Source organism: Chelmon rostratus, chromosome 9 (genome assembly GCF_017976325.1).
Source record: "Chelmon rostratus isolate fCheRos1 chromosome 9, fCheRos1.pri, whole genome shotgun sequence".
NCBI classification, from domain to species: domain Eukaryota; kingdom Metazoa; phylum Chordata; class Actinopteri; order Chaetodontiformes; family Chaetodontidae; genus Chelmon; species Chelmon rostratus.
The window spans coordinates 8,330,691-8,346,715 of NC_055666.1; the positions used below are offsets into that span (position 1 = coordinate 8,330,691).

At 43.1% G+C, this 16,025-nt stretch overlaps 1 protein-coding gene across 1 annotated transcript in view; it reads right to left on the minus strand.

Moving 5' to 3' along the window:
• Positions 1 to 16,025, minus strand: part of tenm1 (teneurin transmembrane protein 1) — a 166,022-nt gene that overhangs the window by 12,497 nt on the left and 137,500 nt on the right. The window contains exons 23-29 of the mRNA XM_041943515.1: positions 10,733 to 10,887; positions 8,687 to 8,770; positions 7,958 to 8,152; positions 5,035 to 5,122; positions 3,187 to 3,383; positions 2,305 to 2,618; positions 1,521 to 1,693 (exon numbers count right to left, since the gene is read on the minus strand). Of these exons, the coding sequence (XP_041799449.1) occupies positions 1,521 to 1,693; positions 2,305 to 2,618; positions 3,187 to 3,383; positions 5,035 to 5,122; positions 7,958 to 8,152; positions 8,687 to 8,770; positions 10,733 to 10,887 (1,206 nt within the window). The remainder of the gene's footprint in view (positions 1 to 1,520; positions 1,694 to 2,304; positions 2,619 to 3,186; positions 3,384 to 5,034; positions 5,123 to 7,957; positions 8,153 to 8,686; positions 8,771 to 10,732; positions 10,888 to 16,025) is intronic.

The following is a 16,025-nucleotide window of genomic DNA, read 5'->3' on the forward strand; positions in this document are numbered from 1 at the left end:
TATGGGTGGGTCGCACACATACAGAGGCGCACGCAAAGGCACACAAAACCACACATGCACACGATGCAAATATGCAGCGACAGATGAAAAAAGTGTGAAAAAACATCAGTCACTGTCTCTCAGAAAGCAGTCTTGAGAAAAATCAATGTGATATAGCAGCAGACTACATGAATGCAACGAATACAAGCCTGGCTTTTAGCATGTGAGTGTTTTGCTATCTGATTTGGATATCTATTACTTTATCTTTAGAAAACTGCAAGCTATTGAAAAAGAGAGGCAGATGGACAGATAGTGAGAGAGAGAGCAATAAAAAGAGGAGGACAGCGCGACATAGAAAGAAAGAGAAAAGGGGTGGTAAAGGAGGGGTGTTTGGCCATGACAGTTTTTCACACATTGCAAAGGTTTCTCAGAAGCTGCTCTTTGATCTCTTTATTTCTCTGAGCAAGATTTCAAACAGAATGTAGACATGCTAATATCACTTTGTCTAATCCTTTAACGTTTCCAAAACATAAGTTAAAAAAAATCAAAATAATTAGATAAAGATATAAAACTTAAAAAATACATGACTATAAAATCATCATAAAACTTAACGCAGCTAATAAACTGGACAGTAACTTCTATTCCCTCCACCACTGTAAAACCTCTTTCAGCACATATGGTTATTGTTGCCTCAGAGGCAGGAAAGGACACAATGAATTTGAGGGTGGTGGGGGGGATCACTCTAAAATAGGGGGCCATTCCAACTCTTCCCTGGCAGCTCTGTCATACTGTAGCAGTGTGCGCATGCCTGCGTGTGTGCAAGTGTGTTTGTGTGTGTTGGAGCAGCTTTTCTCTCCCTGCAGTCCTGTCATTGTGACAACTGCTAGAAAGCAATTAAAGGGATGACATGAGAAGAAACTGCTCCCATGAGCGGCTTCTCCACTCCACACTCATTTTCTCCTCTTTTCATCTCTGCCCTCTTTTCCATTTGTTTTTTCCCGCGGCCATTAAGACGTTTCACACATCAGTCGGATCTGCCTCTTTTTTGTAAATAAAAAAAACAAGCTCTTTTTTTCCCACTGCCCATTAGTCTGGTTATGTAAAGAGGTCATACCAGAACCATTTGTCAATTATTCATAGAATGGGATAAATCCTTTTTCAAAACTGTGAATCTTCTGCATGCAGCCGATGAAGAAGGAGAAACCACGGGTCAGTGTGTCTGACCCGACCAGAATAACAGCCATGTTATTGCAGTTTGCCAGTCATAAATGTTTAAACAGCACTATAACGTTACGGACTGCCCTTCATATACATTTGTGTAGGTTTCCCATACTTTAGTCCCCCCCAGATGAGTCAAAAGCGGCCTTGCACCATTTTGTGGTAAACTAGATGGGGTTAGATGTACTGTGGTGAGACTACAATTGTTCAGACATGTCAACCAGTGAATACACGGGGACATCACATTTGTGTCCCCATATCTAGGCTCTGTTTCCCAATGTTCCTACTGACTATGAGGAGTGAAGAAAAACATGGCGGTATACCTTGTCTGAACGTGTAGATGGTGTCACTGGCAGACAGGTTGGTGCTGGTGATGAAGTTCTCCCGGTTGGACACCTCAACCTCCACCCGAGACCAGCGCTCCAGGTTGCTGTGGAAACCACTCACCTCGCCGGTGGGGAGGGTGATGTTGGTCACACGGCCCTCACTGTTGTACCTTGTTGAATGAATCACAAAGACAATGATATACAAGCACAAACGCACACGGTTAATACACTTGGACAAATGAACGCAGCCATACACACAGAGACGCACGTATGGATTCTCACTATCACTCTGTTGTCCTCTCTCATACACAAACATCGCCGCAGTGTCAGCTATGATTTATATGTGTAATTATCCAGCTGTGGAATTTGGGACAGAGACTCAGTCGGCAGCGGTGAATAATTCACACAGATGTGCTTTTGTGTGTGCACTGTATGTGTGATGGTAAACGTGTGTGATCAAAGTGTTGCGGAGACATCCTTCTGCTAATCAGTCATTTTAGGAAAGACAAAACTGAGAAAAAAAAGCCTGTCCAGCTTTCTACAGTGATGCACTACGTACCACCAGATGGCACTCACATTTCACACCGCAAGCATAACCTCCGTCTCACATTAATATACATGCACAAATGCGATCCCCTGTCCACACATGCATTCAGAGTCGAACAAGCAACCATGACTGAAAGAAAAAGTGAAAACGAGAAGGAAGGAAAAAAGAACGAAAATAAAAACAGACAAAGAACAAAACAGAAAGAAAAAAAAAAAAATAAAACGGTATACTTACTCATAAACAGTGGTCCAACTGTTGTCATCACTCTTGGTTGCTAAAAGACCCGTGTTGCCATGGTAAGTGATGTGGGCGATGTCATGGCCTTGGGCTGACACCTTCCTAAGTGTTCCACTGTTGCTGAGAGACAGCCAGTACACCTGTCCGCCAGGTAGAGCCAACCAGAGAGGCACTCCATGAGCATCTCTCTTCACCTGGAGCCCATGGCCGTCACGACCCGTCAGTCCAGACAGCTGGCCGTCCGTGTCATAAGAGAAGTTGTACAGGTAGTGGCCTGTGATCAGGTGCTTGGTGTACATATGAGAGCCATTCTGTCACGAGTAAAAAGAAATAGACACTTGTCAGGACTGGGTTGCAGCCGCTATTGTAGTCTTTTCCAAGTCCTTAGTAACTACTAGCCACTGTAGTTTCAAACTAGAAATGTACTAAATTGTGTTGCAATACTGAAACATAAGCATATGTTAGCTAGTAAAGACTTCAAAAGCATTTAACTGACTAGGAAGTCATCATAACATCATAGAATGTAGGAAAACTTCCAAAAATAAAGATTTATGGACAAACCATATATTAAACATTACTGCTAATCTTTGTAAGTGTAAGTTTTACTTTGCTTTACTTTTATATGCATACATTGAGAGAAATGTGTTAGTATTGGTTACACCTTTCGCTACATAAGCACTGTTTGAATTTGGTAAACAGCTGAGTTAGTTATAACTAGGCTAGATTTGAACTCAGGAAAAACACAAAATGAGACTGTAATGAAAATTCACTTACACTGGGACAGCAATGATGTACGTCCAAACATCTTGTCCTCATTCTGACCTGAACTGAGTTATAGTTATGAAGCATATTTCACATTCAATGGCAGGCACTGTGTACCTGGCTAAAGAGGTAGAGCTCCTGGTCCAGTGGGGAACTGATCTCTACCAGTCCGGCTGGGCTCGGCTGAGGCTGGTTGGGGCTGACGGCTCTGATCCGGATGTTGCCCAGATCAGCAATATACAAGGTGCCATTGGGGGCCACGGCCAGAGAGGAGGGGGCTTTGAGACGAGCGTCGCGGGCGTAACCTCCGTCTCCTGATAAGAGAAACAAGAAGACATTATTTCAATGAGAACTCTTTATCAACAAAATGGCATAAGCGAAGGCGCCCTCAGTTATAAACACACTGAGCAATACAAATTTTCCTTTAGAGAGAGAGAGAAGCCACAGCTGGTTCACACAAGCTTCGCAAAATATGATGATCCCATGGTGCCGCTTAAGCGTTTATCTGTTCAGCTCAGGGCTTGGACTTGTTGGCATACCGTAGCTTCCCAATGGAGTTGGTATGACCACCTTGATAGTGACCTCAGTCTTATCAGACGGCGGTCGTGGGTGACTGAATGCATTCAGATGTCTTTGGTAGCACAGCGGGATAATAGCCGGGTGAAGCCCTTTAGATGCTGTCAGCGGTAGGCCCGGGGCCTCTGATGGGTCTGTGCAGGCAGCAGGGTGGCAGTTTATCTCTTTACAGCACGCACGTTATGTGTGTGTGTGTGTATGTTTTGGCGCGCGTGTGTGCTCGTGCCTGTTTGTATTTGCGAGTGTGTGCTCACATATGTCGCGCATGTTCAAAGACACTGCATGAGTGTGTACGGTGGAGGGATGGAAACGGAAAGCCTCTGAAGAGAGTAATCATCTGTTAACAGCAAGACATGATTGAAAATATGCAAAGTACAACCCAAGAAATAGGGATGGTTACAGCCCATTGGCTTGTGGCATGGGAGAGACACTTCCCTCCATTTTGAATAGAAAAGCGACTGATTTTTATGAGCAGAATTAAATGATAAAATCACATCCTCTGACACTTACAATGAAAGCTTGGCCTAACTGTCAAAAGAACATCTGCTTATTTGTTTGGTCCTTTCCCTCTTCCCTTTATTACATTTCAGGTGCCCTTCCATGATACACCAACCAGTTAAAACCTTCAGCGGCTAGACGAGAGCGTCTTCTTTTGCCTGTAATTTGAATGGATTTGAAAGGTTTCTCTCAAGCTGGTTCTTACTGAAATTTAGCTGGAGGTTTTTGCAAAGGAGCCTCTCCATGAATACCAATACACCACCCCATACACACATGCATGCTCTATCTATGCCCCTTTGTATACCAAACACACACATTCACACAGTCAAAATTAAATTCACTTACTTTCCCATTGTGACATCCTAGTTCTTTCTTTCTTTTCTGTATATTGTCATTGTTTACATAAACGCCATTATCATAATTTTTTATTATTTTTCAAGGAGAGTCAAAACAGCCCATTTTAGATATTAAAATTCCATCTGAATTAAATAATTTAGACACATTCAAGATGAGGAGAAAACAGTGGAGGAGACAGACAGGCGAGAAAATGTTCTTCTCAAGTGCTGTTAATGAAATCACTGGCCGACAGGGAGACACAGGCTGCAACATTTAATCACTCAAAATCAAGACACGGTGACGATTTCAATTCATTTAAATATGTCGAAGTTTTTAAAATGTTCTTGTTTTGTTTCTTTCCTTACTTTGGAACCAAGCCGAGCAAGATATGATCTCATATGGTTTTAAAGTGCACTTACGTTGTTTTTTCTACTATAATCATGTTAGATGTAATGTAATACTCACATATTACATAACCCTAAACTCACACAGTGTGTGTGTGTGTGTGTGTGTGTGTGTGTGTGTGTGTGTGTGTGTGTGTGCCTGATGACCCACCGGAGAAGCAGTCACAGTTGGGGTCTATCTTACAGTCACAGTCCGTGGGGGCTCCAGAGATAACAGATATCTCCCCGTTTGTCGACACCTGTGAAGTGTTCAGAGACGTCACATGCGGCTCCAGAATGATGTGGGGAGATTATTGCTCAACAGAAGATAATGTTCAACAACAGCTTTTGTTATGTCTAATCACTACCACAAACAAGATAATGATGGCATTTCACAAACACCTGAGCCGAAAATACAAATTCATGACATTAAAATGAAATAAGAGGAAAACGACGACAATGTATTTGGTATGTGTTCGTCTACTGACACCTGAATCAAACAATCTAAGATGATCAGGCTCTCAGACGCCTTTTTTTATTTTAGGAAAAACAAAAGAATGACGAATCTTCAGTGTTTGGCCTAAATGGGGCTTTGCTGCAAATTAAACTGATTGTCCTGATGGAGAGTGCTATAAATGAAGGTGAAAACTGCTACACCAACAGTTTGATTGTGATACATCGTGGAGGGGCAATGCTTCTTAAATGGTCCAAGCGAAGCGTGCATTGTTGGAAGATGACTGGGGAAGATGGATTTTTAACAGTCCCTTAGGAAAAGCTGATTTGCAGTGTGTTTTATGAAGCTACATTAGATTTTGATTGTCAAATTGTTTGTCTTATTTGCTTTATTGTCGAGAGATAATAAGAATACCACTTTCAGCAAAAAATGTAAAAACAAGACCACCTGTTAGTAAGACAACTTTAGAGGTGCAGATTTTGTTCCAATAAGTGGGCTAGCTGTTTCCCGCGATTGTAGTCTTTCTGCTAAGCTAAGCTAAGCTGCTGGAGGTAGCCTTATATTCAGTGTACAAACATGAGGGTTCATCTCATCTAACACCTGGCAAGAAAATAAAAATGTTGAGCTATCCCTCTGAAAAATGGATGACTGCAGTCTGTATTTATCAAGCATCACAGAGTAGAAAATCAATCCTAACTGGCCGAAAAACTCTGCACATTTAGTCCTACAGTAATTTTAGGCTTAGAAGTAAAAGCATTTCATCGTCCCAGGAAAATACTGATATGTCCTCCAGAATTTAGGAGACCTGCAGAGTTGTTCTAATCAGTTTCCAGCTTCCACTCACAATCCAGAGGTGGTGAAATACAGAAAGAAGAGTTTTTGGTTTAAATAATGACCAGCTTCCTCAGAGACATTGATTGAATTGAAAGGTTTTGTGACTTATATGTTGGAAAGGCTCCAACTTCAAAAATATGCCCACTTCACAGAAAACAAGCTCTTGCATTTTGCACTTAATTGAAAACAAACACAGCCACAGCAGGGCTGATTTGGGATGTAATTATTATAATTTTAATGCACCTCAAAACTCCAATACCATGCATATTCAATAATGTCCCTGCCTCTATGCAAGATTACAAATAAAATTCAACACACATTGGATATGCGTGTGTGGCGCTTGATGTTATGGCCAAATGTTTCAGGTGCGTGTGACAGACAGACGTGCCTGGACCATGAGAGCAGCCCAGCTGCAGTGCCAAAGCTTTGCCTAAATACTAATTGCAACCAAGGCATGTTCACATTTAATAGGCCTTATCGTACAGAAAAGAATATTGGCTAAACAGTACAAGATGCAGCTGTTGTCAGCCATTTACCATGAAATGAAGCACTTAATTTGTGTGTCATTTTTTATCAGTTTAAAATATTGTCAGTCCATACCTGTGCGCAGCTAGTTTGTCTTACAAGTGACACAATTGTCTGCACTTAATTTAGTTCTTCCTGCATCGCATTGTAACTGCAGCAGCCTGTCAGGTTCTTGAATGTGTTGATTGCACATCAGAACAGCTGAGAAAATCTGCAACACATCATCATCAATTTTACTTTCCGGTTCAGTGTCATAAAGCTGTTTCATTCATTATCAAAGGGAAGCTTCTACTTGTTGCTGAGAGCGTGCGTTTGTAGGAACCTCCCTGAATCACTCTCGTGTCCTACTCTTTTTGGCTTTTTGTTCGAGTTTTGACAAGTTTTTGGGCCCAGAAATACCAAACATAAAATAGGTGTGACATATACAGAAAAAAAGACAGTATTTTCATTGCCCTATCAAACACGGCTGCCCGGTCACCATCAAAAAGGCATTTTATGTTCCTGTCTGCCTCCACATGGACTCAGCATGGTGCTGCTGACCACAAAGGGACTATTGATTGAGTCCAGCGGGCAATATCTTTGTAGTGCTGGTGCCCAAATGCTGTGGGCCTGTGATAACATGCTGCTAGCTAATGGAGCTAATGGACCAAGAAGTGTTTTTCCTAAAATGAAAACAGGCTTTTAGGTTTTTTTTTGAATGCATCAGAGTTTTGTAAGTCCACATGCAAGAGGTGGATTCTGAACACTTTCTTGCTGCACAGCATCTGTGGCCACAGCAGACAACCTGACCACTGTGGGACTCATGATGCAACAAGTGTGAGGTCAGATTTGCATCATATGGCCAGATGGACTGCTGGTGTCAGTTGCTACTGAGATGTGTTTTCCTGTTTGTCACTTTTGCTAGAGATGTACGAGACGTGTGTTTTGCTCTGTCATCATTCACAAAGACATAGAGCAGTTGGATGCCTGTCCAGGATTTAGTAAGTAAGTCACAGTTTTGGTGGTGTACTGAAAATACAATAAGGTGTAGTGAATTGATGGCCACTGTCAAACATTTCCAATTATATTGACATTAGTAACAGTAAACAGACAACACTTCAACATGAAGACGGTAGTGGTTTTGAGGGTCTCTTCTGTGAGAGCTTCCTGTAAAAATGTATCAGCTCAGTTAGTTTTAATGACATTCAATTCATCATTGGTAGCTGCCCTACAAAGCCCAATCAGAGCATGCTTCGCTAAAAATAGGTTGCAAGTAACTTGGTATTTGTAGTGACAGAGTGACCTGTTGGATGCGGTTGATTCGCCTCTCATCAGTCTCCGCGATAAACAGTGTGCCCAGGTGGGACAGTGCGATGGCTTTCGCAGCCTCCAGGGTGGCGCGCACTGCTGCCCATCTAACCAGGTGGTGGTCAATACCTGGAACCTGGCAATGGATGGGGCGGCCCGCCACAATACGCACCTGAAGACTTTCTGATACCTGATATGAAAAAAAATACACCGCCATGTATACACAATGTAAAGGAGAAATAAAAGTAAATAACTACAACTTCCAGTAATCATTTATGGCCAATGGAATCAGCCACTGACAACTTATCTTTGTTGATCCAGTTCATCGAACAACAAACCTAAACCTGCCTCATCTAATGACTCATTAAGTTTTTACAAGATACACACTTCAACAAGCAATTCATTACATTTATGAGAACAAGCGTTCGGGCAATAAGCAAAACCTGAGTGACATTTTCTTAAAAACAACTTCTGCAGAGACTGTTGATAGCATGCTATTTTTTTTAACAAGGTGCTCTTTTCCTGTCTTTTATGTTAGCAGCCTCACTCGCTCTAAATGGACCTTAAGTGACAGCACTGCAATTTGTGAGAAATGTTTCATTACGCTTTCTTCCTCTGCTACACATTGGGCTGATCTCGCAAAAAAAGCATAAGCTTCAATTGGAAACAGGTTTAAAATTCATTCACAAACATGTTTTGTGTGTGTTAAGGACTGTTTCTCTACCTGTAGGACAATGTTGTTGTCCAGGATGTAGAGGGAGTTATCCAGCGGGTTGATGGCCAGGTCTGTTGGCCACTCCAGACGCACCTGTGGAATGACACACACACACAGATATGCAAACACAGACCATACATATAGTAACTGTATTTCTATCAAAAATTAGAACAAAAGAACAAGAAAGCCTTGGAGGGTATCGCCCACAGGAGTCAGTTACAGGTGAGACGAATAATATCTCCTTAATAACATAGCATTAGGCCTCCTGACCCTCCCCGCTCATGCAAAGGTCAGCAGCGGGCAGGGAGCCTTCCCTGTGTTTATTCAAGACTCACACCAGCTCGCCTCGGCACTGTTCCAAATGTCAGCCAATAACCATGATCGCCACCTGCTCAAATAGCACACCCTGCCCGCGAACACTGTGGGGGTCAAAGACCTACACTCACGCACAGCCACCCACATCACTGTATATCTCCCACAAACAAACACTCAAACTGTGTGCTATGGAGGCGAGGCGGCACGTCTGAGGGATCAGTGAGGTGATTGATGACTCTGACGATGGATTGGTAAATAAATGGATCATGTTAAATTGCCACTGACATGTCCAATTATAGGCTCTGTCAAATGAGAGAGAAGAGGGTTCATTGTGAAATCCCATTTTAAGAGGTAGAGAGATTCATCAAGCAGGACCCAAAGAGGACGCACATCAAATCTCTCCTGCTCACGATATTGAACTTCGATCGCAGGTTGAGCCGTATATTTTCTTGGTGTGTTTGTTTTGCATGAATTTTTGGTTCTGAATGACACTGTCGGTACTGGTAGTGGTGCAATATCTGTGTGGGTAGGCACTAAAATAGTTCCGAATATCACTCCGCGCATTAACTACACCTTGTCATGATTTAAATCATGGAGTGATGTACAGAGGGCTGTGGTTACAGGACTACCTGCTGCTGTGAGTTTTGACAGCCTGGTCATCACCACAGCTGGACTCATTAAAGTGAGACAGCTAATGCTAGCTAGCTTCCCCGTGCACAGGAGTGCTAACAGTTGATAGCCAACATTACTGTATGTGGGCTTGTTGAAAGAAGGCGGAGAAAAAGGTCCATGTTCACAGGATACACTGCACGTGCTCCAGTCAGCAGCGCACCACAGGAGATAAAGCTTAGAAACGGTTTCCACAAATGTGTCAAAAAACTGCTTTATCCTCTTTTGAAAATGGAACACAACAGCTGCAGCATCATTATAGTTAATATTTCCTTATACAAAGAGTGAGAAAATCAAATTTCACTCTCACACTTTAAAGTAAAAACTAAAGCCTAACCCTTGGCTGTTCATTTTGCATAAATTCCTGCAGTGATGTTTGTCTCGCAGCAGCCACAGAAGCGTCCATCAATACTGACGACACATTGAGGTCACAGCAGTTTATAAGAACAAACACAGACGGAGGATGAATGCGAATGGACGCGATCAGATGTGCTGCAGAGGCTGATGACTAACAAACAGAGGGATTGTGAGGTAACACTGGCCCCTATAAAGACATATAAGAGCACCTCTGGGAATTCACCTGGGCTGAACATGCATATTCACACACACATACGTGTCCATACACAGACACTTGCATCCCTATGTGTGGGCAGAGATCCCTCTATAGAGCCAGCAGTTCATCTATAATTCATCTTCTGCTCTAATAGGCCTGATATAAGTCAGCAGTGTGATCTGAAGGCTGGATGATCAAACCTGTGCAGTAGCTATCTTTGGTCTCTCCCACACTGTCTCTCTCTCAAAAACACACACATACATACACACTTAAGAGGACAGACAGAGTTTCTTTGCTTGAGGCCTGACAGTTTAAATTGACAAAACAATCGCTGACTCGAGGAGAATAACAAACTTAATCTTGATTAGTCAACGCAAAACACATGCAGGAGTCACATTTCTACAGATTACCTAAAAAAGACTGAAATGGTGAGGATGAAGCTTATTTCAAAGCTTGCCCAAAACATGTGGCTCCAGCTTTCTACCAGCTATTCAAACTCGACTGCATTATTAGCTTACCTGGCTGATGTCCATGCGTGCATCACAGCTTAGCGGCTGCGTCGACATCAGTCCGTTTGAGCCAATCACAGTGGAGAGCAAACCCCTCTCATTAATCTTCTGAATGGTGGTGCCATCAACGAAGTAGACAACACCTCTTTTATCCACTGCAATACCTGGGTGGGTGAGAGAGAGAGGCGGAATGAGCTTTTGGAGATGACAGAGGAATCGAGTGGGGGTGCGAGAACAAAAAGGAAAAAGGAGAAAAACGTGAAAGAGAGTATGAGAGAGAGAGAGAGAGAGAGAGAGAAGAGAAGAGATGCAGAGGAGTGAGTAAGGGAGAGAAGTAAAGTGGAGAGAGGAGAGGGCTTCGGAGAGGCATCCAACTCAGTTAGAAATTCAGCTCAGCAAGCGGCTGTCTTATCAAAGGCACTGCACCACAGAAATGTAATTATATTTCCATTCCAGAGCCCACTAAAGGGATTAGAACAATGCAACTGGAGGAAGAAGTTATTTGTCACATTAGATGTGAGCAGGGTGCCGCAGTGAACTTTTGACATTTGGTGCTTGCAAACGTGCATTATAAATGTGCATCCATGAATCAAACGCACATGCGAATGTCTGCATGTGTGCATACGCTTGTCTTGCATTCGTGCGGCACATGTGAACACATGCTTTGTGAGTGTGTTTTGCTACCAGCAGCATATACTTGAACTCTCCTTGCAGTGGAGCTCGACAGTAGACAGCGAGCTGAGAGAGCGGTCAGGGTATTAAAGGTCAGGGCAGGCTATGAATCATCTGTTATGGATGAGGAGCGACCTTCATCCCCACCTCATCTCCATACAGAGAATGGCCCTTTGACTCAACTCCCCTGCAATAATATTCCACAACTCAACCCTCACCTCTCATACCATATGCCGCCAATTCTCCTTGATTGCTTTCACTTAGCATCTGGGACAATAAGCCATATTTCAGTATTCCCACCTGCCACCTCCAATGCATGCAGGCTCACTGTTTCTGCATTTACAAAGACACTGTGTTTATGGTTGATCATTATGTCATGTCAAGTATCTGTAATATAGCCTTTATCTCAAGCTCGCATCGAAGGATTTCATAGAGACAAAGCCTACTTATATCTAACGAAGCCGCAACCAATCACAATACTAAAGGGTGAAATACAACATGCAGGAAAGGAATTCATTAGAAAAAAACATGGAACACAGGAGCATGGTGAAAAAAATCTAAATGGGCTCACTACTATTCGGTTATTCTTACTATCAATGCATTATTTGATAGTTTTAAAAGCAACAATGATTTTTTGGCCAGTTGTGGGCTGAATAAACTGAAATGACAAAATTGACATATTTTCACCATACAAAGTTACTGTAACAAATGTGTTGCCTATTGCCACGTGCTGATGTTGCAGATATGATCAACATCTGCATTCATGAGGAGTCATGTTTCTGGCCACCTGATAAATGTGAATCCACTTTTCACTCTTATTTTAGCTCTGTTTCTGGTCCACCAACTGCTGAGGGAAATATCTTGCTTGTGGCTGCTAAATGCACCACGATGTTCACCAGCTAGTCTTAACTTGGCATTTGGTGTTGTGCAGGCAGCATGCACTGGGTTTTCACAAAAAAAAAAAAAAAGCTGCCTGCTGCGTGTGGAAACAGTTTGATAAGAGCTGTGAGAGTGAACCAAGACATTAAGGGCTGCGCATCATAAAACTAAAATAATTAGATGAATGAAAGATGCAAAAACACTTTATAGAGCTGAGGGGAGGTGCTGCATGCTGCAGAGTTGGGTGACTAACAACCCCTTTCGCACAACATATTTTCATTAAATTTTTGTTTGTATACAAATATTGATTGGTGCAGCTCTAAAACATCAGAAAATAGAGAAATGTGTGCATCAAATAATCCCAGAGCAGAAGGTTGTGTCTTCAAATCACTTTTTCTTTACTTATGTGTCCAACAGAGAAAAGCAGAAGAGAAGCTGGATCAAGTGAATGTTTGACATTTTCCCTACTAAATGACTGAAACAATGAATTGATTATTGCTGCAACTGATTCCGTAAATGTCTGTCAATCAATTTGGTCCTTTGGTGACAATGGGCCCTTTTTGACCCATTTAGCCTCCTTTCCAGCACCCCACCTCCTCTCAAAAAGATTCAAAGAGCGTTCTGACCATGCACAAGTGCCAGCACATCATAATAAAAATGGTCAACGGACACCATTAGTATGCAGTACAGCTCCAACTACTCCTCCCTCATTCAGTCATCTTGTCCCATTTTCCCTTGATTTTTATTCTGGTTTTGTCGGTCTTCCTCCTTTCAAACTCTGTCATAGTGGATTATGTGGGGATGTGTCTGTGCTCACTTTCTGAGCCTAGGATAGAAATCGCCACTGCTCTTTTCCCCAGGCGGCACGAAGGTCTCATCCTCCTTGACATACAATAGCTTTCTTTACACGTGATTTCATTCAACATGTGCACACACACACACATGCAAACACAGCACGCCGCCGCCACAACTAGATTCATAAATGTCCTCAAACCCAGCAACCCTGGGCCGACCCTGTGAGTCATAAATCGTGCAGGTGGAGTGGAGGTGGAGAGTGGAGGTGGAGAGGAGGAGGGCCAGGGTCAGTGTGTTTCCTCCAGAGGCCAGAAGGTGAACTGCAGAGCTCTCCCTCCTGGCCCCTTCATCATCCCTCTGACACAGACAGATTACACCACCCACGCAGCCTCACCCCCCGCACCACCGACACCTTTCTTCTCCTCCTCTAGCTTTCTTGGGCTCTCCATCCACCCTAACTTGATCTTCTTCTGCTCTCTTTTTGCTCCCCCTTCCATCCCCATGCTTTTTTCTTTTTGCCCTTTGCTTTGTTTCTGTTGTTGTGCTCCCTCTGTCTTGACCTGTGTGTTATAAATGTTAATCAAATCAGGGCCCTTTGACCCTTCAGTAATATCTGGGCCCCGTTTTCCTCTGTTCAGCTCGTTTTTTTTTCATATCTTCCTTTCGTTCCTCTCTGCCTTGCCATTTCTCCTCCTGTCACCTGGCATTATGCAGGAGGGACGTCTCAACCCACAGCACAATCTGAGCCTACTCAGGTTTGAAACTCTGCACATTCTCCCATCCTCGGATCCTTCCTACTTTCCTTTCACTTTCGCACCTACTCCTCCTCGTAGCACCCGAAACCTGTCCCTGATCTTAGAGCTCATAAATCCTGCACAAGGACATGACGAGGCAGCCAGGACTCTCTCTCAATACTGATTTCTGTTCTCTGCCTCTCTGTCCCTGGATATTACTCTTTCTTCTTGTCCTTTGGTTCTATTGACTTCCATCCTAAATTCCCTTTATTCTTCCTTTCTTTCTTGCCTTTGTTTGTGCTTTTCTGACAGCCTCAGTATATGCGCGCTCAGGATCTGCATGTCTTATGCACGCACAAGCAGCTTCTAAATAGCTGCCAATCTATCATCAACAATAAATAGAGGATCGGGCTGACTTATTCATCCTCACACAAGCACAACAATGGGGAACGGTTGCTATTATTGCTTGGCGTTGGCAAAGGGATTTACGCCAGTTTATGTGTTGTTTAAGAGTATTTCTCCATGTTTATTGAAAAGGCGGCAGATTAGTCCACATTCTCCTTGTCAGGGGCTGGATTTCCTGCTGTTGTGGGTAAAGCTGTATGCTGCGTTAAGGGAATTTACAGCCCATTCGTATAGCCAGTGGATACTCACAAGACATCAAAAGATTTACCGTTTCTCCCTGGGTGGACCTGGCACTCTGATACTCATGTTTAGAAGCTGGCAGACACACCCGTGGAAAAATAATTGAGATAAATCTCAACTCCAGAGGGAGACGGACATTTGGCTAAAGTTGGGACTGGATTTTATCATCAAAGAAAAGTGAATTAGACTGCATTGCACTGACCTTGGAAAAACAGAGGGAAAGGAGAGGAGAGGAGTGAAGGAGAAGATGATAAAGTGATGCTTTTCACATTCAGCTCAGATTTAGAGAGAAAATGCAGCCAAAGAGAAAAAGACAGACAGCGCCAAAAGAGGTGTGAAAGAGGAGAGAGATGGTGAAGAGACAAAGGGACATGATGAGGAATTGCTTCAATTAACCATTACAGGCCAATCACTCTCAATCAAACAATCTCTTTGTTCTCTGTCCTTGTCAAAAGAATATCAGTTATAAAGGCCCCCCGTGGCATTGCAATACAATCCAATCTGATTAATGCCTTGGAGAGGGGTCTTGGAGAGCATCAGCGTTGATTACAGCTATTTGAAGAGAAGGAGCCACCAGGGATTTTCTGAGCAGAGAGTGAGGGAGAGGTGAGGAAATTTGTAAGGTGAGAAATGAGATGAAGTGGGAAAGACTAATTATAACAAAAGTTGTGGATTATGTGTCTTATCTCGCAGTAATAGTTGAAAGCCCTGTTGGCATACAGTAACATCAGGATGTGGTGTGCATATGTGTGTGTGTGGTGCATACTGACTGCTAACATCTGAGCCCTTAAGGCTGCAGGAAGTCAGCCTTCTGGTGTTGTTCAAGTTTCCCTTCTACAGTACTTTCACCCTTCAAATGTTGACAGCGAAGCTGCCAAAAGAGCTGCCTCTATGGATGAAAGCAAGAGGAATTGTAAAATTGTATAGAAAACAAACACGTCATTGTCTGTCAGCCGGCCAAACCACCACCTAACTGCAAAATAAGCACATATTTGGCAAAGGGAAACTATTTAAGGGGTCTGTTTATGGAGGTGAAAGCATAATGTGTGCATGTTTGGAAGTTCCATTCATACCTGAAACTTCCATACACCCGCACAACCACAACAAGTGTGCACGCAGGGGTGCAGTCTCACACACACACATACATGCACGGCCGCACACACACACACACACACACACACACACTGCCAGCAGCCCGAGGAGTAAGCCATTCAATCCGCCCTCCTGTATCCCCAGGCTCAGTGGGTGTTAATGATATAGACTGACATATTATTACAGCATCTAAATGATGCTAGCTGTAGCTGATTATGGCCCATGGCACTTCTGTACATAGTAACTGTGTGTGACTGACAAGTGAATGTAGACAGATGGACAGTTTCACCTGCACAACTGGCCCCGGTGAGGGACTCTGGCCATAAATAAAGTTAACCAAAATTAGCTGGGGAAAAGCCTGGAGGGTCCACTAACTGCTGCAGCCCAACTGTAAGTGAAGTTGAAGAACACACTGGTTCAAAGAGTCTGTAGCTGGCTGTGTGGCTTACTGTTGCCTTTCATCATCTCTCCTTGAGAACGCTACA